Source organism: Tigriopus californicus, chromosome 10 (genome assembly GCF_007210705.1).
Source record: "Tigriopus californicus strain San Diego chromosome 10, Tcal_SD_v2.1, whole genome shotgun sequence".
In the NCBI taxonomy this organism is placed as follows: domain Eukaryota; kingdom Metazoa; phylum Arthropoda; class Copepoda; order Harpacticoida; family Harpacticidae; genus Tigriopus; species Tigriopus californicus.
The window spans coordinates 1,718,201-1,736,250 of NC_081449.1; the positions used below are offsets into that span (position 1 = coordinate 1,718,201).

At 44.5% G+C, this 18,050-nt stretch overlaps 4 protein-coding genes across 5 annotated transcripts in view; 2 read left to right on the plus strand and 2 right to left on the minus strand.

Moving 5' to 3' along the window:
- Window positions 1-2,993, minus strand: part of LOC131888685 (mucin-2-like) — a 4,435-nt gene extending 1,442 nt beyond the window's left edge. The window contains exons 1-2 of the mRNA XM_059237604.1: window positions 2,428-2,993; window positions 153-1,461 (exon numbers count right to left, since the gene is read on the minus strand). Of these exons, the coding sequence (XP_059093587.1) occupies window positions 153-1,461; window positions 2,428-2,625 (1,507 nt within the window). The 5' untranslated portion in view covers window positions 2,626-2,993. The remainder of the gene's footprint in view (window positions 1-152; window positions 1,462-2,427) is intronic.
- A 1,763-nt stretch (window positions 2,994-4,756) lies between these two features.
- On the plus strand, window positions 4,757-6,194 carry LOC131887893 (death-associated protein 1-like). Its single transcript, XM_059236620.1, has 2 exons — window positions 4,757-4,910; window positions 5,573-6,194. The coding sequence occupies exons 1-2, from the start codon at window positions 4,822-4,824 to the stop codon at window positions 5,928-5,930; spliced, it is 447 nt and encodes a 148-aa protein (XP_059092603.1). The 5' UTR covers window positions 4,757-4,821; the 3' UTR covers window positions 5,931-6,194.
- A 2,830-nt stretch (window positions 6,195-9,024) lies between these two features.
- On the plus strand, window positions 9,025-10,645 carry LOC131888405 (ras-related protein RabC-like). 2 transcript variants are annotated; one of them, XM_059237252.1, is made up of 4 exons: window positions 9,025-9,427; window positions 9,533-9,864; window positions 9,952-10,128; window positions 10,204-10,345. In XM_059237252.1, exons 1-4 carry the CDS (start codon window positions 9,398-9,400, stop codon window positions 10,232-10,234), a joined length of 570 nt encoding a protein of 189 aa, XP_059093235.1. In that variant the 5' UTR covers window positions 9,025-9,397; the 3' UTR covers window positions 10,235-10,345. The 2 variants fall into 2 exon arrangements, with proteins under 2 accessions (XP_059093235.1, XP_059093234.1); XM_059237251.1 differs by lacking the exon at window positions 10,204-10,345 and adding an exon at window positions 10,375-10,645 and having other exon boundaries at window positions 9,105-9,427.
- Window positions 10,646-11,050: 405 nt separating this feature from the next.
- LOC131888404 (mesoderm induction early response protein 1-like) lies at window positions 11,051-14,839 on the minus strand. Its single transcript, XM_059237250.1, has 4 exons — window positions 14,308-14,839; window positions 12,086-12,828; window positions 11,719-12,016; window positions 11,051-11,644 (listed from the first exon to the last, which is right to left on the minus strand). Exons 1-4 carry the CDS (start codon window positions 14,738-14,740, stop codon window positions 11,220-11,222), a joined length of 1,899 nt encoding a protein of 632 aa, XP_059093233.1. The 5' UTR covers window positions 14,741-14,839; the 3' UTR covers window positions 11,051-11,219.
- Between the last annotated feature and the right edge of the window lie 3,211 nt (window positions 14,840-18,050).

The following is an 18,050-nucleotide window of genomic DNA, read 5'->3' on the forward strand; positions in this document are numbered from 1 at the left end:
ATTGTCATATTAAGACGAATTTCGAAATGATTCACCCACCCCTGGGCTTGTTTTCCGTTCTAAATCAGGAGCCAGTCGCAAAGACGGAATTTTCATTTGATCGACCGTCCCATCTATCTAACAATATGGTTCTAATAAAGAAGGTGGCATACCCAGAACTATGACTTTGTCCTTGGGCGATGCCACAGATGCACCGGACCCAGCCACGGCATGGTTTAATGCCGCACTGAGTCGTTGGCCATCCTGGGTTTGAGCTTGGCTGAGCTGAGAAATTGGAATGGGTTTAGCCAAGGCCAACGAGTCGGTGGTTGTGCGAAGTCTCACTGGTGAGTTGGGTTGGAGCACATACGAATGTCGGGTGGCGGGCAACGTCGTCACCATGGAATTGGTAGGGGTCATAGTCACAGTGGCCAAAGTCCCGCCTATGGACGACACCACGGGGGTGATGACATTTAATCGATCAGACAACTTGGCCACGCCCTGCGGCGAGCTTTGGAGACCGTTGCCCGACAACAATACTGGATTCGCCCCAGTGGGGCTTTGATAAGCTTTGATCCTGATCACCCGAGAACCACCCCCGGCCGTAAGAGCGGCTCCATTCTGCTGCAAAAAGCTGAGCACATTGGCAGGTAGTGTGGTGGTCCCGGTGGTGGAAGGTGAGGCTGAGGAAGAAAACGATGACGTGGTGGATACGGTGAGGACACGGGAAGTGGTGGGGGTCGACGGGTGGATCAGGGGCGTGTTGGGCAAAGTCGGTCGCACCACGGCCGGATTGGGAGAGATTCGCTCCAAAACACGACTGAGAGTATTATTAGGCGGCGGGTTAGAACGCACAGCACTCGAGTAACCCGGCATGCCGGTACTGGCATTTGGAGTGGTGGTGGTGGTGGTCGACGTGGTCATGATGACGGCACCGTTGGGTGTGGAGGTCATCAGAGTGCCATTAGGGAGTACGGAGGAGGCGGCGGCAGCGGCGGTGGAGGAGATCACGGTGCGTTTGGCCTGCAGGAGTTGCGGTTGATGCCGTTGCAGGAACTCCATGGGGACCCGCATGAGCTTCCCACTAGCCAGGCGGACCAAGGCCGTTTCCGGGGCCTTGGTTACGATCGGTGGGTGTGAATTGGGGCTCTTGCCGTGGGTGGACTTGACCAGTCGCCGAATGATCGGAGTGCCATTGGGTACGGCGGCGGGAGTGTTGACGACAGGGGGCAAAGATGGGGGAGGCGTGGCAATGGGGGCTTTAGACGCAGTTTGGGGAGTGATGGGGTTAGGGGGCGCGGCGGTCTTGGGAGTGACTGGTCCGGAGGTCCGAGCCACGGGCAAAGGCGGTAGAACGTGCTCGGATGGATCGCGCGTGGGATCGTAGGGATCGAAGACAAGCTCATAGCAATGCGGCTCCAACGGCAACCGTTCGATTTCCGGCGCAATTTTGCGGTTCGCGTCAATTTTGCGTCCCAACAACTGAAACCAGAAAAACGTTTTTTTTTATTTTGTCAAGCTCTTCACTAACTGCGACACGTTTTTTTTTTTTGCTGCGGTGAAGTAAGGCGGGTTTCCAGGGCAAATAAGACTAGTCTCAAAGCGAGACATGCGTGCCAAGGGTGGTCTGTGTCACTGACTTATTGTGCTTTTCAGATATTTTTTGCCGACTGGATGAAATTTTTGGGAAACGAACGGCATTTTTAATAGGTTTAGGTTTAGGTGAAATTTCATTGGAACGGGCCTGAGGGAAAAACAGTTATGGCAGTCGAGGACGTCTTCAATGATGGTCGAGGCGGAAACATTCGTCAACTTATTTATATACGTTTTGGATAAGCCTAAAGTTCATAAGGAGAGGTCCATTGATGATCCCAAATACCTGGCTCAATCTAACTGACAAATTAGAAATCGGTGAAGGACTCAAAAGAGGCTAAATACAAAATAGACAATCAAAGACACAAAAAGGCCTTGAATTGTCTCAGAAATCGGGAATTTCAATTTTAATTACGATTTAAGTTCGTTTCCCTTTATAAACACCTCCATCTTTATACTGAATATTCCTGCCCGTCCATAGTTGGAGAGAGACGTGCTCGATCCCCATCAATCCTAGTTTTCGCCTCGTCCGTGTTCAACCTTATGTATGCTCCACCGATTAGTAGGCGGTGCACCTTTTTGAACCTTGACCCGACCTTATCAGACCTAACCTAACACGATATTTTCAACCCTTCAAGTCCTACTCTAAACCTTTGAACTTTGGGCCACCAATTTCAAATCAAGCACCGCCAACTAACTTCTTCTCAGTGGAGCATAACCCGTTTGTCCGGGTCCGATCCTGTGGATCATCCAGGATCCCTCAGCCCTCCAGTCCAAGCTTAAAAGCTTACTCTCTTGGTTATGAGGTCCCCACACAAAACGGCAACGGCTCACGGAGATTGAAATCAGACTTACCACGGGTTGGGCGTAGCAACGCAGCCAATCGCGGGTTCGCGCCCGCTTACTGGCTCGTTCGCCTAAGCGACTGGTGGATGGACGTTTCCCACCCACCAGCACCCCGCCCACCTCGCGGGATCGCGCCTCATATTCCACCCCGCCCCAATCCACCGTGGATGCAGATTCGTTGGAACTCAACCGAAACGACGAAAACATGCTAAATGGAGGCAGGCGTCTGGCGTGTTCGTCCCACCGACAACTAACCGTCGCTACGCCCCTGCCCACACCCCATCAGGCCCTCCGAGATCACGGGTCACTGGGCCAGCACACGGATGGGTCTCGAACCCTGACCAATTCCACCCACCGAGGAATGAATCGCTCGGGCCGAATCGGAGATGGATTGAATTTGAAGAATGGATGGAGGGAGGGAAGGATGAGGAGGTTTGGTCACCACGAAAACTTTGGGCTAGCCATCATCATCAGGCTTGCCACTATTGGACATGACATTCAATGGGCTGGCGGGTTGGCTTGAGAGGCATCGGCATGATGGAGTGTTCTGTGATGCTGGATGGACGGGAACTAGTTGGATTAAGGGGATGTGACTTTTGTTGCGTGATGGTCAAGAGACGCTCAGGGATGTGAAGGCAGAGGCGCGAGTTTATCGGGAGGCATTCTGACCCATTGAGACGAGGACGTAAGGTAAATGGCGTCACTGGCAATGTTGCGAGGGATATTTCATCATGATATGTTCGTTTAGGTAATGTGCATAGGCTATATAATTGTTGATAGAACTCAAAAGAACTAGATATTCAGGGTTCTATAGCTTACTAAGTTTGTATTTCAGGACATCTAGCTATGTTTATAGGCTACAAATGCGTCCAAGTCATGTTGGGTAATGCCACTCGAAACAATAAATTGTCACACTGACCCTGAGCTTTCAAGTGTTACTGTTGGCTGGATCAATTCTGGCTGATCAGGCTGAAACAAGGTGTTCTTCTTTAGCCTTTATTTACACCCGGATCCTTTGAATATGTCTATTTCTCTTGATTATGTGATGAAACTGCATATTATCCTGCCGTTGGGTTCCATACTAGAAAAGCGACTTTCATTTCACAAAGGTCTGAAGGATGGGACATTTGTTGTCGCGCAATCTCGAACCTTGGGTTCTCGACTTCTCTTTTTCAGGCCACGCCAGTAGCGACTGTCCAGCTAGAGAAGACTGCCAGAGCGAGGATGTTTGGATGGAAGGCAGACTTCTATATACATGGACTGTGAGGTGGTGGTCTGACAAATTATCCTCCTTCACACAATACTAACCAGTTATATGAAAGTAATTCATATGATTTCCATTAAAACTAAATCACTCCTAGTGATTCAATATGATGATATAGTGGTTCCCGCAAAAGTTATACCATCAAAAGCTTAAGGAAACAACCATATGAGAGGAGGCCAAATGTTCGAATTTTATCTGATGATAACAGCACAGCTCTGAATGCGTTGCATAACTTTCCAAAGCCAAACCTTTGGGCTCAAATTTGGCCAAGTTTTGTCAAGATCTCCAGAATTGCCATTGATTTTTCTAGCCTTACAGACATCAGTGAAATAACAATTGGTAAAGAGTGTTACGGATTTGTTGAGCCACTGAACAGCATAAAGCAGAAAATAGCTCTTCAATTCTCGGCTTGACCTGAAACTCGATCAAAAGCTTGAACTCGAGATGTGATCAATAGGCCATAATAAGGAATTGAAATTCAATTCAAGAAAAATGTAGTGCGGCAACCCAGATTTTGCGCATTTTGAGGAGGCAGAAATTAGTCAAACATGCACTTGCTCTACCATCCAATTGAATTTTTAACTATTGAGTGTGATGGGCTACAAAACTCAAAACTATGTCATTTTTTTGGTGCAATTCTGTCACTGTCAATTTATTGGTTCAATGTCAGAATACTGTTTAGCTTCAACAACCCATGCAACTGAATTAAATGACAAATTCAATCTTTACCAATGCATGTTGACGGTATTGTTTGTCTTATTTTCCCCCCTCAAAATCAGGATTATCTCACTAGTTTTTACTTGAATTTCTTTTACATAACATGTCCTACAACTTAGCAAGACGATACATGACTTTCTGTCCCATTTCAGTAAGTCTATTGCTCGAGAAGTCCATGGATGGATGAAAGGGCGAAGGCAAGTCTGAGCTCTCATAGGGATTTTCAAGCCGACTCGCCACTCAGAAGACACGTTGCACGTTGTAATCCAACAGTCAGCCAACTTTAGGGTTGCCACGCAGTTCCAAAGATGGAGAATACATACATATGTATATTTTAAAGCTGAGTCTCTTATCAATTTACAGGAACTGAGTCACTGGACGCGATGGAATGTCATGTTCGGCTCATATTCTTTGTATAAATCATGGCGATTGTTTTCGTTCCGCCGGCTATGAGTAACCCTGATGTACTTTCGGGAACATTTTCAGTTCACTTCAAGTCTCAGAACAACGAGTAAGTACTCCTGACCGGCCTCAGTTTAACTCCAATTTGTAAGAAATATTCAACATGTTGGACGAAAATAACTAGCTCAGCCCATGGTTGAGAAAGTCAGCCTCTGAAAGACCGTCTCTCCAGTCTTTTTCTATGACTCCAACCTCGAAAAATAGAGATTTTTAATGAAACGTTTTTTACTGTTGGATGCCGATGGAATAGGCCATAGAGGTTCTTGTCTAGAGAGGGTGTATTCTTTCTGTGGTCTGGCCGCTGATTCGTTCTCTAGTGTATGCTTGTCTTTGGGTCGTACGTACAACGTGGTCAGATACGAACACTCTAGAATTCGGAGTTGTACGACGACACGGAATAAGATAGTGTTTAAAACCAGACGGTTCCGACACATCGATATTAGTTCAATTCAATCACCAAAGGTGAGAACAGGTCGAAGATTTGGCTTTAGCATGTATCAAATATCATTTAATGTTTAGTGAGCGATACAAACCATTTAGAAAGCATGTTACTTCCGATCCCTTATTCGTTTCAGCAGTTTTATGCTTCATCCATTATGTTTTGCCTTGATAGATTGAATGATTGATTAACCGTGAATAGGTGTGTCTGGTTGTTGATTTCTCATCTATGACGTGTGGGGCGTGTCGTAAAACTGATGTATTCTCTTTCAGATCCAAGCAATCGAAGCCAAGTAATAATCCTTCAAGCATGGCTGATAACGAGAATCAAGAGTTGAAGGCGGGTCATCCCCCTGCCACCAAAGTGGGTGGTATGCGTGTGGTGCAACACAAGCCGCCCAAAGAGGATACGCCGCCCAAGATGACGGCGGAAGAGAAGGAGGAATTCGGCGAGGACCCCAAGAAACCCAGCGGAGGTGGGGCTTCGTCCGTGGTGGTGTCGGGGGTGGAGATCAAGGATTCGGACGCGTTCCCTAAGGAGGCCGTCAAGTCTTTCCATGAGAAGCCTTTGCCCACTCACCAGAAGGTGGACAGCCACCAACCCACCATCATCCATCAGCCCAGGAAATAGAGGTCGTCGTCTATCTAACCTCACGGCCTCGATGGCATTTTTCTCGGCGAACCCTCTTGGATGACGCGAACGTATAACATATTTAACTTTGATGTGCTAACCGAACGGTCCTGGGGATGATCCTGCTTGGCATGGGATCGATGAACCATCGCCCCGGAGTTGATTTAGTATCGTTATGTATTCCAATGTCAGTTCAGAAGTTTGCCTATGCCATGTATTCGTCAAGTACCGCCAACCGGATAATAAACCGTTTTTAAACCCCAATATCTCATTTCTTGGTGGGGTTTATTGATAGCGTTGGTTTTGGATGACTCCCAAGCCATCAGGGTGGGCATTTCATTTTTGGGACACTTTTGTCCAAAAGTGTCCAAAAATAAGGGTGGACAAAAGTGTCCAAAAATGTCCAAAAATACGAACCTTTAAAACTACAAATATAAAGGATATTCTGTATGAAACCTATCCTACTTAAAATTGCTCATTGATGGTTCCAAGAGCAAGATAAGTCTTTAAAACCTTTGCCATATACCTCTAACATACCCAAAAAAAGGTATTTGAAAGACAGGTTCTTAACTCTTTTTTTCTTACGTTAGATTAGAAAGCAAGCAGGGAACAAAGTCTCCCTCTAGTAGAATGCAGCTGTTGCAAAGGATTCAAAAACTGAAATAGCTAAACATTATATTCTGGTTATCTGGCTTCATTTATTCAACATTATTAACTTTTTGCAAAAATGTTTTACTTAAAATCATCAGTCATTTGGGATTTCTTCTTAAAAAGTACTAATATTAAAAATTGAATTTCTTACGAATTGCTAAAATCTAATAATGACATATTTTCCTATACTTATGGTTTTTCTTCCATAAGTAAGTTAATTGAGACATTGTTAGGCATATTTTTAACTTTTAAAGATGCGCTTGATGTCAGGAAATGAGATTCCCAATGTTTCTTAAAGAAACATATATCTTAGTTTTTAGATGTATTATAAAAGTGTAATTCATGCACTCCTTATAAATATGTTATGTATATTACAAATATGAGAAGTATTATTGGATATTTGATATTCAGCTCCTAAGCTTTTTTAAATTATTTTTTTTAATCTTTGTTAAATTACCCAGCCCCCAAAATGCCCTGATTATAGTGTGGCTTTGACTTATTAACATTCAAAATATATTAAAGATATTTGTTTTGACTTTATAAAGCTGTATTGTATCAAGATAACGAATTTCGTTAAGTGTATATCTTGGAAATTAAAAACGTTAGTGAAAAGGCTAGTTGTTACTTCATATTTATGTGTTTGAAGAAAGCTTAGATTTTATTGATTACTGATTCTATTTGCGGTTCACATCTAGATTTGGTAAAGAAATAACATGATTTAGGGTTTAAAAGTGTTTGCTTGTCAATCCCTTTTGCACAATTGTACTTAATTTTGGACACATTCTGCCCACTTTTGTTCACTTTTGTCCACTTTTGTCCACTTTTGGACACTTTTGGACACTTTTGGACACTTTTGTCCACTTGGTATCCAAAAGTCACGCTAATTCTCAAAATTGCCCACCCTGCAAGCCATGGATCATTCATTAATCGTGTCTGGCTTACTAATAATGCGTCGCATATTTTTGTGGATGTTTTTATCAACAGAGCGAAGCGAGTTTCCTGACTAGTGTTTCAAATATAGTCCAACAAACTTGGAGCGACACCTAAGAAAGGAACGCACACGCTGACAAAATGACTGTTGGTGTGTGTGTTGTAAGCAGACATGAATCATCCGACACAATCCAAGACGCTTCAACTCAGTAGCAAAATCCTTGAGGAAACTCGCAACCCATCAGATTTCAAAGGAATCGTAAAAGCAAAAATGTCCAATATTGTGAGGGCTCAACCCAACAAAACATCGGTTCAATACTCCATCCATTCCCGTTTCCGAACTTGGAGGAGTCTCTGAACTTATATTGAGGGGTACGTCTGAAGGTTTCCCTATTTCTATTGTAAGTTTATGTTTTATAGGGGATGTCAAGTAAAGGAAATTCAAGGAAAAATGTGGCCCGGCACCCTGATTTTGGGCATTTTGGGAAAGAGAAACTAAGAAAACATCACAGTCGAACCGCGTCACGTCGATTGCGCCAGTGTGAATTTTCAATAATCGAGTGATTTTGAGCAAGTTGTGTTACAAAACCCTACTAAATGAGCATGTTTGGTGTTAATCAGTAAACGCACTATCAAATGGGCTCAATACCACATTGTTAAGTGCCTAGACAAGCATGTAAAATGGAAAAAATGTCAAAATCCCATGCATGCACAGTGCGGTTTGGCTGGGCATGTTGTCTTTGATTTTACTCCATGGAATAACGTCAGTTGTCCATGAACGCGTTTACTTGACTAGCCCTATAGTTCTTAATCATACGTGGTCCGTGGCTAAACTATGGCTATATCCACTGATGCATTTCACATTCAATCATTCAAAACATGCCATTGAAACGTGAGGTTCATCAAAAAAAAAAATTCCTTTACTTTTGACAGATATTCCCCAAATTCGGGGCCTTACTGATGTGATGACTAGGGTTGCTCGAAACCTTCACATGGCTTTTGCGTCAATCTTTTTCGATTTTTTGGCATTTTCTGTCATCTTTCACCGATTTCCTAGTAATGATAAACATTTTATTGATATTTTTGGTCACATCAATGACAAATAAATACACAAATGAAATAGTCGGAAATGTAAAAAGAAAACTAGAACATGATCTCCCAACAAAGATGACTCGAACTGGTTTCATGCACACGGAAAAAGCAAAGAAGTGTTCAAAACACTTGCAATCTGACACTGAGCATCTTGTGTTTTCTAGTTAATAATTCTGGTTTGATTGTCTGGTAAGTGAAAGAAAACTATTTTAACCATTTATTAAAAATATCACAGAATAACGTGTTCCTGTTTTAATGTTCATTTCATTTGCTCCCAGGTTTTGCTCCCATGCCATTTTCTTAATCATTCCCCAAAGAAAGTAAAGGCGCTCAATGATGTACATTTCTTCACTTCTCTGAATTTCTACTGCCATTTCTTGCTTTATTTGGTTCATATGAGTGTGCGCTCTTGGCCCATTCTAATTTGCATTCGTTGAGCAGCCCTTGCCACTGATGACCTACTCCAGCCCAGCCTGCTTTATATCCGGAAGATATTTCAGAGACACTGCCAGCTAATTGATCAACAAAGAGGCCCCCCAAGCGTCCCTCCCTACCTCCCTCCGTCCGTCAGAAGAGAAACAAATCCGTGAAAGGCCAAGCCCGGCCCGTTTATCAGCTCCTGGTGCTGGTGGTTAGTTCTAGTGAGCGGAAAGCTGAGACCCGACGACCATGCGATGCGATGATGGGATGCAAGCCAAATTTGGCCATTGACAGCACACATGTGTCCTGAATCCTGATCAGCTTCGCCTCTCACATATATACATATACACACACATACATATCAAGTCATCACCATGGCCACTGTCAAAATCCCAGCCCAAAAGGTCAGTGTTTCCCATCCCTAATCCGGCTAACTGTGTGTGTGGGTGGTCTTCGGTCTCAAGGTCTCGATCCCTTCATACGGCCATCCTTCATTTTGTATGTCGTAGGTCATCTTGGTGGGCGAGTATGGCGTGGGCAAATCCTCGTTATTTCGGCGGTTCGCCAACGATACCTTTGTTCGGGCCTCGGATCGCCAATCCACTCTAGGCTTGGACAACTTTGGCAAGGTCTACCAGATGAAGGACACGGATCGGGCGCTGAAACTTCAATTATGGGACACGGGAGGCATGGAGCGTGTGGCCTCCATCACGTCCAGTTATTACAAGTACTCAGAGGCGGCCATTCTCGTGTTTGCCCTGGATCGACCCGATTCCTTCCATGTCTTGTCCCAACATCTCTTAGATATCGTGACCTATGCTGAAAATGCGAAGATATTTCTGTACGTTTTGAGCGAGCATCATCCGACCGAGGTTGGGTGGTCTGGTGACTGAAGATTCCGATTGATTGCGGTTTTCATGGATTGCAGATGTGGTAATAAGTTTGATTTGAAGTCGCGGATTCAAGTCACGGATGGAGAGATGGAGGCCTTTAGTGAGCAATGTCATAACCTAATGTCTGGCTTGTACAAAACCTCGTGTAAGACTGGGGAAGGCGTGGAGGAGATGTTCCGAGACATTGCCAATCAACTCTCGGAAACCAACAGGTTTGTGCTCAAAACTTTTATGAGCTTGTTTACTTTGGTTGATCCTGATTTGATGTTACCACCTGGCCATCCCAGGCCCGAGATTGGAACTTCCGCCCACAGGTAATCAAATGAGAGAGAGAGGTGTACGAGTTAGTTCGTCTGATGGTGGAGGTTTATTTGGTCCTTTAGAAGTGTCGAATCAGTTCATTGTCGTTCTTTCCTCTAATTCCGAACTGACACCTCTATTGGCCAAACCAATTTTAGGTCCAAGATTGAACTCCAGTCTTTAGAGGAAGCGAGGAGTTTTCGCATTGATCAAGCCCTAGAAGCCGATGAAAATGGTCCGAATGACTGCAGTTGTTGAACTTGAGGCGCCCACTGATGCTTCATCCATGCTTTTCAACCTGTGATATTGAACTTGGGGTGATCCAGCACCCCAAACACACATAAACCCAAAACCACCCATGTAGATTATTAAATTGCACCCTATGGGAATACATTCTGAACCGAAAATCAAAACCATCATCCTCCGTAACCGGATGCCTTTTTCTTCATACAACCGATTGATTGTCATCATCACAGAGCAAGGAGCTTTGGCTTGGTCTAGCGAAGAACCTTTCCAAGAGGGCTTCTGGGACCTAAAACTGGACTCCACAACCCTCAAGAAAAGAAAATCATAAAATGTTATTCTGGATGAGAGTGCAGTTTTGCTTAAAATGTGACTTGAAAAAAGGTTGACGTAATTGTTAATGGCGAAATATTCATAAGTTTCACTCATTCATAATTCTGAGCCTCGACCGATCAGCAATCGTGTCTCAATGTTTGAAGCTCGCCGAATCCTTCTTTTGACTAGGCAAAATACGCAGAATACGCAGGATTCTTGACATGCTGCCAATCTGAAACCTAATTCAACGAAAGAAAACGTGAACACGCCCAATGATAAGGTTTCAATAATTTGTGATATTTAAATAGTCGTACGTCAAAAGAGCTATACAATAATCGTATGTTTGTCCGAAGAAAATGAGAATGTCGATCGTGGAGATTTCTCCACCTTGAAATGGAGCGCGCATCCATAACTTGACCCAGAGGATGTGAGGAGGGAACTTTCATCAGTCCATGGTGGGCGGTGGATGATGAATGTGGTGGTGGTCGGTTGTATTTGGAGCCACTGCCAAGGTTGGAGTACTCATCGAGAGGTTCATACTACTACTGCTGTTATTACTGCTGGGTGGGTTTTCCGGAAACGCGATCATGTTTTGTACTGAGAGGCCGGAAGATCCGTTGGTTGTGGACGACGAGGAGAGGACTGAACCGTTGGACGCATTGGGCGTATGGGATGACGTAATGGGCGGGGCAGAGCCATTGATAGCAGCCTCCGTTGGCTTCAACATACTATGGTGATGCCCGCTCGGCGTGTTGATAGATATGCCCCTCTTTCCGTCGGTTCCATACAACAAGGAATGGTAATTCGGGGAAGGATGCGGATGACTCTGTTCTTGCTCATCTATGAACCGGTCCATGTAATCTGTGGTCCCTGCAAGAGCGATAAAAGAATGGCGTCATTCATTTGATTACTGCTCAAAAGAATTGACTGCGGTGTGAGTGTACCTGGATGAAGAGTGTACTTCTTTTTCTCAAGTCGGGTGGCGTTGGCGAATACGTCGTGTCGTTCGGTCTTCTTCCACAGGTAGTAGAATTGCACCAATTCGCCCACGGACCGCGTCCGGACTTTCTGTTGCTGGATCATGTGAAAATCTTTCCCGTAAAGCCGTAATCCGAGCTCAAAAGCCCTACACTCCTCTTCCGACCACAGCGACATGGTTTCAGCTGGACTCAACGGGTTCATTCGGCGACGACGAAGAGCTTCCTCGTAATTGTAGCCGCATTGCAGCAGTAAATGCAGGGCCTGAAAATGAAGCACACACATCGAGGGCATGAGGGTCTTGAAGTTTGAGTTCAGATAGGACTCATCTACCTGCTCGTCATCGCGAATATGGTCTCCCATGGGCAGACTAGCCACGCCCGATTGGTTGAGCGAATCCTGGGACCTGGACAGGTATTGCTCCACCTCTTGGCGGGTGAGTAGCTTGGGATCCCAGAGGAGTTTGTCTTCGTTCTCGTAGGGCAAGGTGTCGTCGTACTTGGACATGTCGGACGGGACACTGGCTTGAAACGAGGGCCCGATCATGATGGTCTTCTTCCACGAGTAATCCCGTCCTTCCATATCGGACTCGTCCCCGTTCCCGCCCCCTAATCCTCCCCCATCGCTATCCTCCTCCTCATCTTCACCCGGAGCGCCTGAAAGTGAACACGACCCACTTCCACCCCCACCGCCCATAGCCGAGGAGCGGAGGGACCGCCCCTGCTGGTCCTCATAGTAGAAGCGGGCCAATTCGGACTTACTCTTCTTGGCAGGCGGGGGCGGACTCATGGATCCGCGTTTGGCTCCGCTTTTGACGTCCTCCGACTTGTCCTCGTCCGAATTGGAGCGTTTGTCCCCGGCTTTGGGCGAGGACGTGGTGGCGGCCAGGGCATCTTCTTCTTCCTCTTCCTCTTCTTCGCCGTCCTCGTCCTCGTCCTTGGCCGGTGAGGCCGTTGGGCTATCTTTGGTCTCCGAGTCACTAGGCTCGTCTTCGGCGCCCGCTTTATAGCCGTACATCTTGAGCAGATCCCCCAATGGCATGTCACCCTCGAGCTCCAGGGCTTCAACCTCGGCGGCTGAAAGACAGAACAACACCCTCAACACCCTTCACCTGGGACCAAGAGCTCCTAATCGCCATGGGGCCTGGGGCCTTTACCACTCGAGAACGAGCCTATGGGCCAGCCATAGATGGCCGCAGATTTTTGGGGCGGGGCAAGCGAGTGAAGCCACCAGGCAGGCAAGCAGCCAGGCAGGCAAGCAGGCAGGCAATAACGGGATGGTTAACTCTTTAACAGGGGCCGACCTACTAATTTCCGAGTAACATAAACATTGGAAGGTTTCGAGAGTGGCTTCTCTCGCCAGAGGGAGTGTCGTGTTTTTTGAAAACGGGCAGGGTTTTACTAGAGTTTTATCGAATGACGGACGAGCCATGTCTGAGATTCAACGGGATCAATGGACTCATGTCATCGTCATTACCAGGACATTGGGCGAGGCTATGTATGGCTTGACCGGAACCCATGTTTCGTGGCAGCTTGAGGCTACCTTGGAATTGGAGTTATCATCAGTCCTCTTTGGGTTGAGCCGACTCCCCGACTATTCAGGTATCCCAGAAAATGCATGGATGATTTTCGGTTTCGAATCTGTTTCCGAGTCTCTGGACGGCTACTTATCAGATGGTTCATTGAAACCCGAGCCACCAGCACCAACATCCCTTCAATTCTCGCAGTGTCCAGATCTTAAAAGACTTGACCACCATGAGCACCCTTAATCTAATTTCGAATCTCTTGAAGTAGTTTAAAAAAACACTCCTCTTTCTAGATCATATGGGAAGAGGCATTTTATTATTTGAAGGACAAAAATCATCGCGAAACCAGATCGTCGTTGGCAGGAAAAATTTGGACCCCGGTTGCTCGTTGTGGGGCTAGACTCAATTCCTTCATCATTCGCGCCATTCCAAGGTGGAATGCTGTTCCGCAAAGCGTTCGATCAGTGACCTCTTGGAATGTATTCGCTCTCAGTTGAACTCATGGTATTTATCACAAAGCTAACTCTTCTAAGGCGCTGGAGACATAGATCTTTATTTTACTCTTCTGCCTTATTCTTTACCTTATTCATGTCCATCTACACGTTATACCAAAACTCCTTTATCTGCCACTACATGGTGTTGGAGGGGCTGACACAATAAACGATACGTCTTGTTCGGTTTAAAAGAAGGAAGCCAGTAGATTTAACCCACTTAACTATGGCCTAACAAGTAAAAGGATGGAAATGATTCAGTGTGAACGGGTTAAACTCTGCTGCATCGTGATATGTTGAAGAATTTCCAGATAAATCATCCAGGCTTTTGAAGTTCGTGCTTCATTCTTTTCCAAACCAAACTATTTTTTTATCTTTTCATCCTCATCTAAGGTCATTTGTAAGCAACCTCGACCATCGCTCTACTTGCCACTATTGCCATACAACCTTTGATATATACTCTACGAGCACCCATACCCGTGAATTTGATTAGTGTCCGTAAACCCTCGAGACCAACTAGCACTTGTCCAGTTCCTTACCCGTATCCGTTTCATTATCCTCTTGCAGTGCTTCCTCCTCTTCGAGAGTGCGCTCGTCATCGAAGTCATTCATCATCATCTCCACGGTCGGCTCAAATTCTTTCTCTTCCTCCTCACTCCCGCCCGTGCCGGCCCCGGGGCTGGCGCCTGACCCCACGCCCTCCTTGGCGCTCCCCTCGACACCACTAAGCAACACCCCATCAGCGCTAGTTCGCTGACCTGGCGCTCGTTGCGGGCTGGGGCCGGCCGGCAATCGAGCGGGCGCGGGCGTGCTGCTCGGTGAGCTGACCGACTCACTTTCAGGCTTCAGGTCAATGACTAACGAGTCATCCTCATCCGGGGCGTGGGCGTGGACCTGGTGGGCGTCAGCGGGTGGAATAACTGGCGGGGGATGGTTTGAGGCCGGTAAAGGCGTGGCCGAGTCACTGTTCATATCGGCCGAGGAGGGTTTGGGGCGAAAATTCTATCTTATCCAAGCGATTCTTGTTTTGTTTTCCCTCTGTTTTCAATACTGAACGGAGGCACTTGCCACAGCGTGACCAAAAATTACACAATGTTTTTCTTCCACGTAAGTTGCAAGGGATGATACAAGACGCTTTTCATTGAAAAAGCATCATCATGGATATTCAAGTAGTTTTTTTACTGGTTGTTTTGGGCAAAAATCGAAGCCGAGCCATCAATTTTGCAATTTGTTTGGCACGGGTCTAAGAATGCCACAAGTACATGGCCGCGCTTAAGGTGAAATCTAAGGCTTCACAGGCAGCCTTTTCTCAAAGAATATAGTCCAAAGGTGGCCAGGTTGCTTAAAGCAAAAACCGTTCAAGGCGTTTGTTCCCGAATTTGAAATGAATCATCTCAGTTAAAACTATGAAGGTTAAGTAACTTTAACGCTAAATGTCTGAAATGAAAATGTGAATTATTCTTTTTTGTTATCATAGTCAACCGTTTGATAACATGAAAATATCAATCTTTATTCAGGTCCTGGCAAGCATTGTCTCCCTGAACTGAATGGGGCTGTGATAAGAGAAGCCTCTGTCACCTGATTCCTCTAAGCTTGGACCCGAACTCAGGAGTTTACTTCAAGTTAGTTGGTTTACCTTGGACATCGATCACAGTGTTGCCTGAGAGCCATCCTTTGGCCATCAAAATTGAACTGATGAATCATAAGTTGATTTTCACCAATGTTTTTCATCTAAAAGTATCAATTGACAAAGAGGAATAATTACAAATCATAGTCATGTTCTGGTTACATTTATATGAAATCGAGAGGGAACCAAAACTGATTCTTCTTCTTTATGTTTCATCAAATGACATGTTTCACATCTTTAACACTTTAATGCAGAGCAAGTAAGAATGAGTGCAGTTTGAATTTGCAAATGATGGCTGAAATGGCACAAATCACACCCAGTAATCATCTAGAACAAAACACAGACCGAGATAACAAGTCTTTCTAATCAGTTCAAGTTCTAAATAATATCATACTCAAACTTCAAACACTTCATGCCTGACAACTGTTGCCCATTGGACTTGTCCATTATTTACAGCTATGTTAGAGTCTATCATTACCTTTGTGGTTATTCCCAGGCAATGGTTATTCCTTGTCATTAGTTTCTAGGGTCTGATTAGCTATTGTCCTGCAATGAGTGTGACACATTTACCTTGATTTTATGCTCACCCTGGCAAAACTTCGAAGCAAGTGTCCTCTCAGGTTTTTCATCTAACACATTATGTAACCTTTGGCAAAGATGGGTTGGAACTTAATGACATTCGTTGCCAAATTATGCAAACCACCTTAGCCCTGGTCAAACCTGAGTTCCTCTTCACTCAAACCTGAAGAGGCTCTGTCTCTCTCTTCAATTCAGTGCTGCCACATTACAAAAATGACACCCAATCGATCATTGGTTTGACCCAAAGAATTGGTTGCCACAAGCTCTGTTGAAACGAAATAACACCTCCAGAATGTGGAAATAGAATATTTGGCCCTGTTTCGAAGGGCATTCATTCATTCAACAGGAATTATGGAAGGTTTGACTGCAGTCCAACAAAAGCAACTATCATTCAGTGAATTGGAGTTTCATTCAAACTTTTCAAACTTAAAAGGACCATGTGAATCACCTAAGCAATAAAATATTTAGCCATGACTTACAGCAAAGCTTGAAATTATCTTCATTCTTTCGTCATACATATGATGAATTTAAGATTCTATTGCTACACAATTTCATAACATAATCATATTCATATTCTTAAAGGAGGATGCAAAGGAGGATACAGTTCAGAAGAAAGAACGCTTATTTTTGTCCACAAGGGGCAAAACCTGCAAATCCAAGGTGGAGACATTCTATAACTCACCACCAAGTGATCATTAATCTAAAATCATCCAACTACTCAGACAACTATTATCACAAAGCATCCATGAAGGGTCTAAATGTCAGCCAGCCAGGCAGAACAGTTTGTAGAGTGTGCAAGAAACTGCATCCTGACTTGGCAGAATGTAGTTTCTTATGGTAAAGGCATTGGTTCCATTTGCATGCCATTCCTCCCAACCATAGATAACTTCATATATAGATCGATCAAGGGCGCTGCGATCGCGTCTTTTCGTCTCAGCTGTCGCTGGTGGAAAAAATGTTTCATTCGTAGTCAAGCTACTTAGGACAACTATGGTACAAATTTGAATCGTTGCCGGCTCGTCCAAATTCAGAGTAGAAACCCCTAATACGACTCCTTGTCAAGCAATTACTCTCGTCTAGCAAGCTTGATAAAACGGGTTTAAGTAAGTTGTCCGACCACATTTTTTAATAACGCAATTTTGAAGAGGTTAAAATGGGGCTCAAATTGAAGTTTTCATCCATGTGGTGGAAACACTTAACTGAAACCCAAGAAACAAGACTAGGTTCAGGCTGACCTCCAGAGGTGTCGGATTTGCCTTGTTTACGTATAGGCGCAATCATGTCGCCCACATTCAAGCACATTGTTGGGAGATTGAAACGAAATTCCGAGTGCCTCATCATTGCGTTGCAATTTAGGATACATTTTGTTACACTTTCGAGATTTTCGAGATGCGGTGCTAAACAAGGGCAATCAATAGAGTACATGATTTGCTCTACGAATGTCCAAATCATTTTTTTATATGTTACGTGCAAGATGCCCTAAAAACATGTTTTTTATTATTCTACCGCTCTTTCTACCTGTATATTTGTAAGATTTAAAAGAAATTAAGATTGAAGATAAATAACAAACGTTTCATGAGAATAATTCAACTTGCCTGAAGCGAGATTCATCAAGTCGGCCATTAAACTCTTTGATCTGAATGAAAAACTCCGGACGAAATAAAAAGTTGTGATTGGTAATTTGACATTTACACTTTAACAGTGACAAAAAAATTCTAGGTCTTACGTGGAATTGATAGTACCACATTGTCAATTGAAACATTGACGATCCTTAAGAAGTAAACCATCATCCACGAGAGTTGTTCTCAAATGACTCTACTGCCAAAAACAAGGTTTATGAGACTACATCCGAAGAAAATCCATTAGTATATGATCACTTACATAAATATGTTGCTCCTGGAGTTTGAAACGAAAATCTGAATGCATCATTAGTGCATTGCATTATTGTTACATTTCGTTACACTTTCGAGATGTGTTACTAAAATGAGGGCAAATGCGTATGTATGTGATTTGCAGAGCAAAACTACATTTTTTTTGATTGCATTATGCCAAAAACACTTTGATTTTTATCCTATT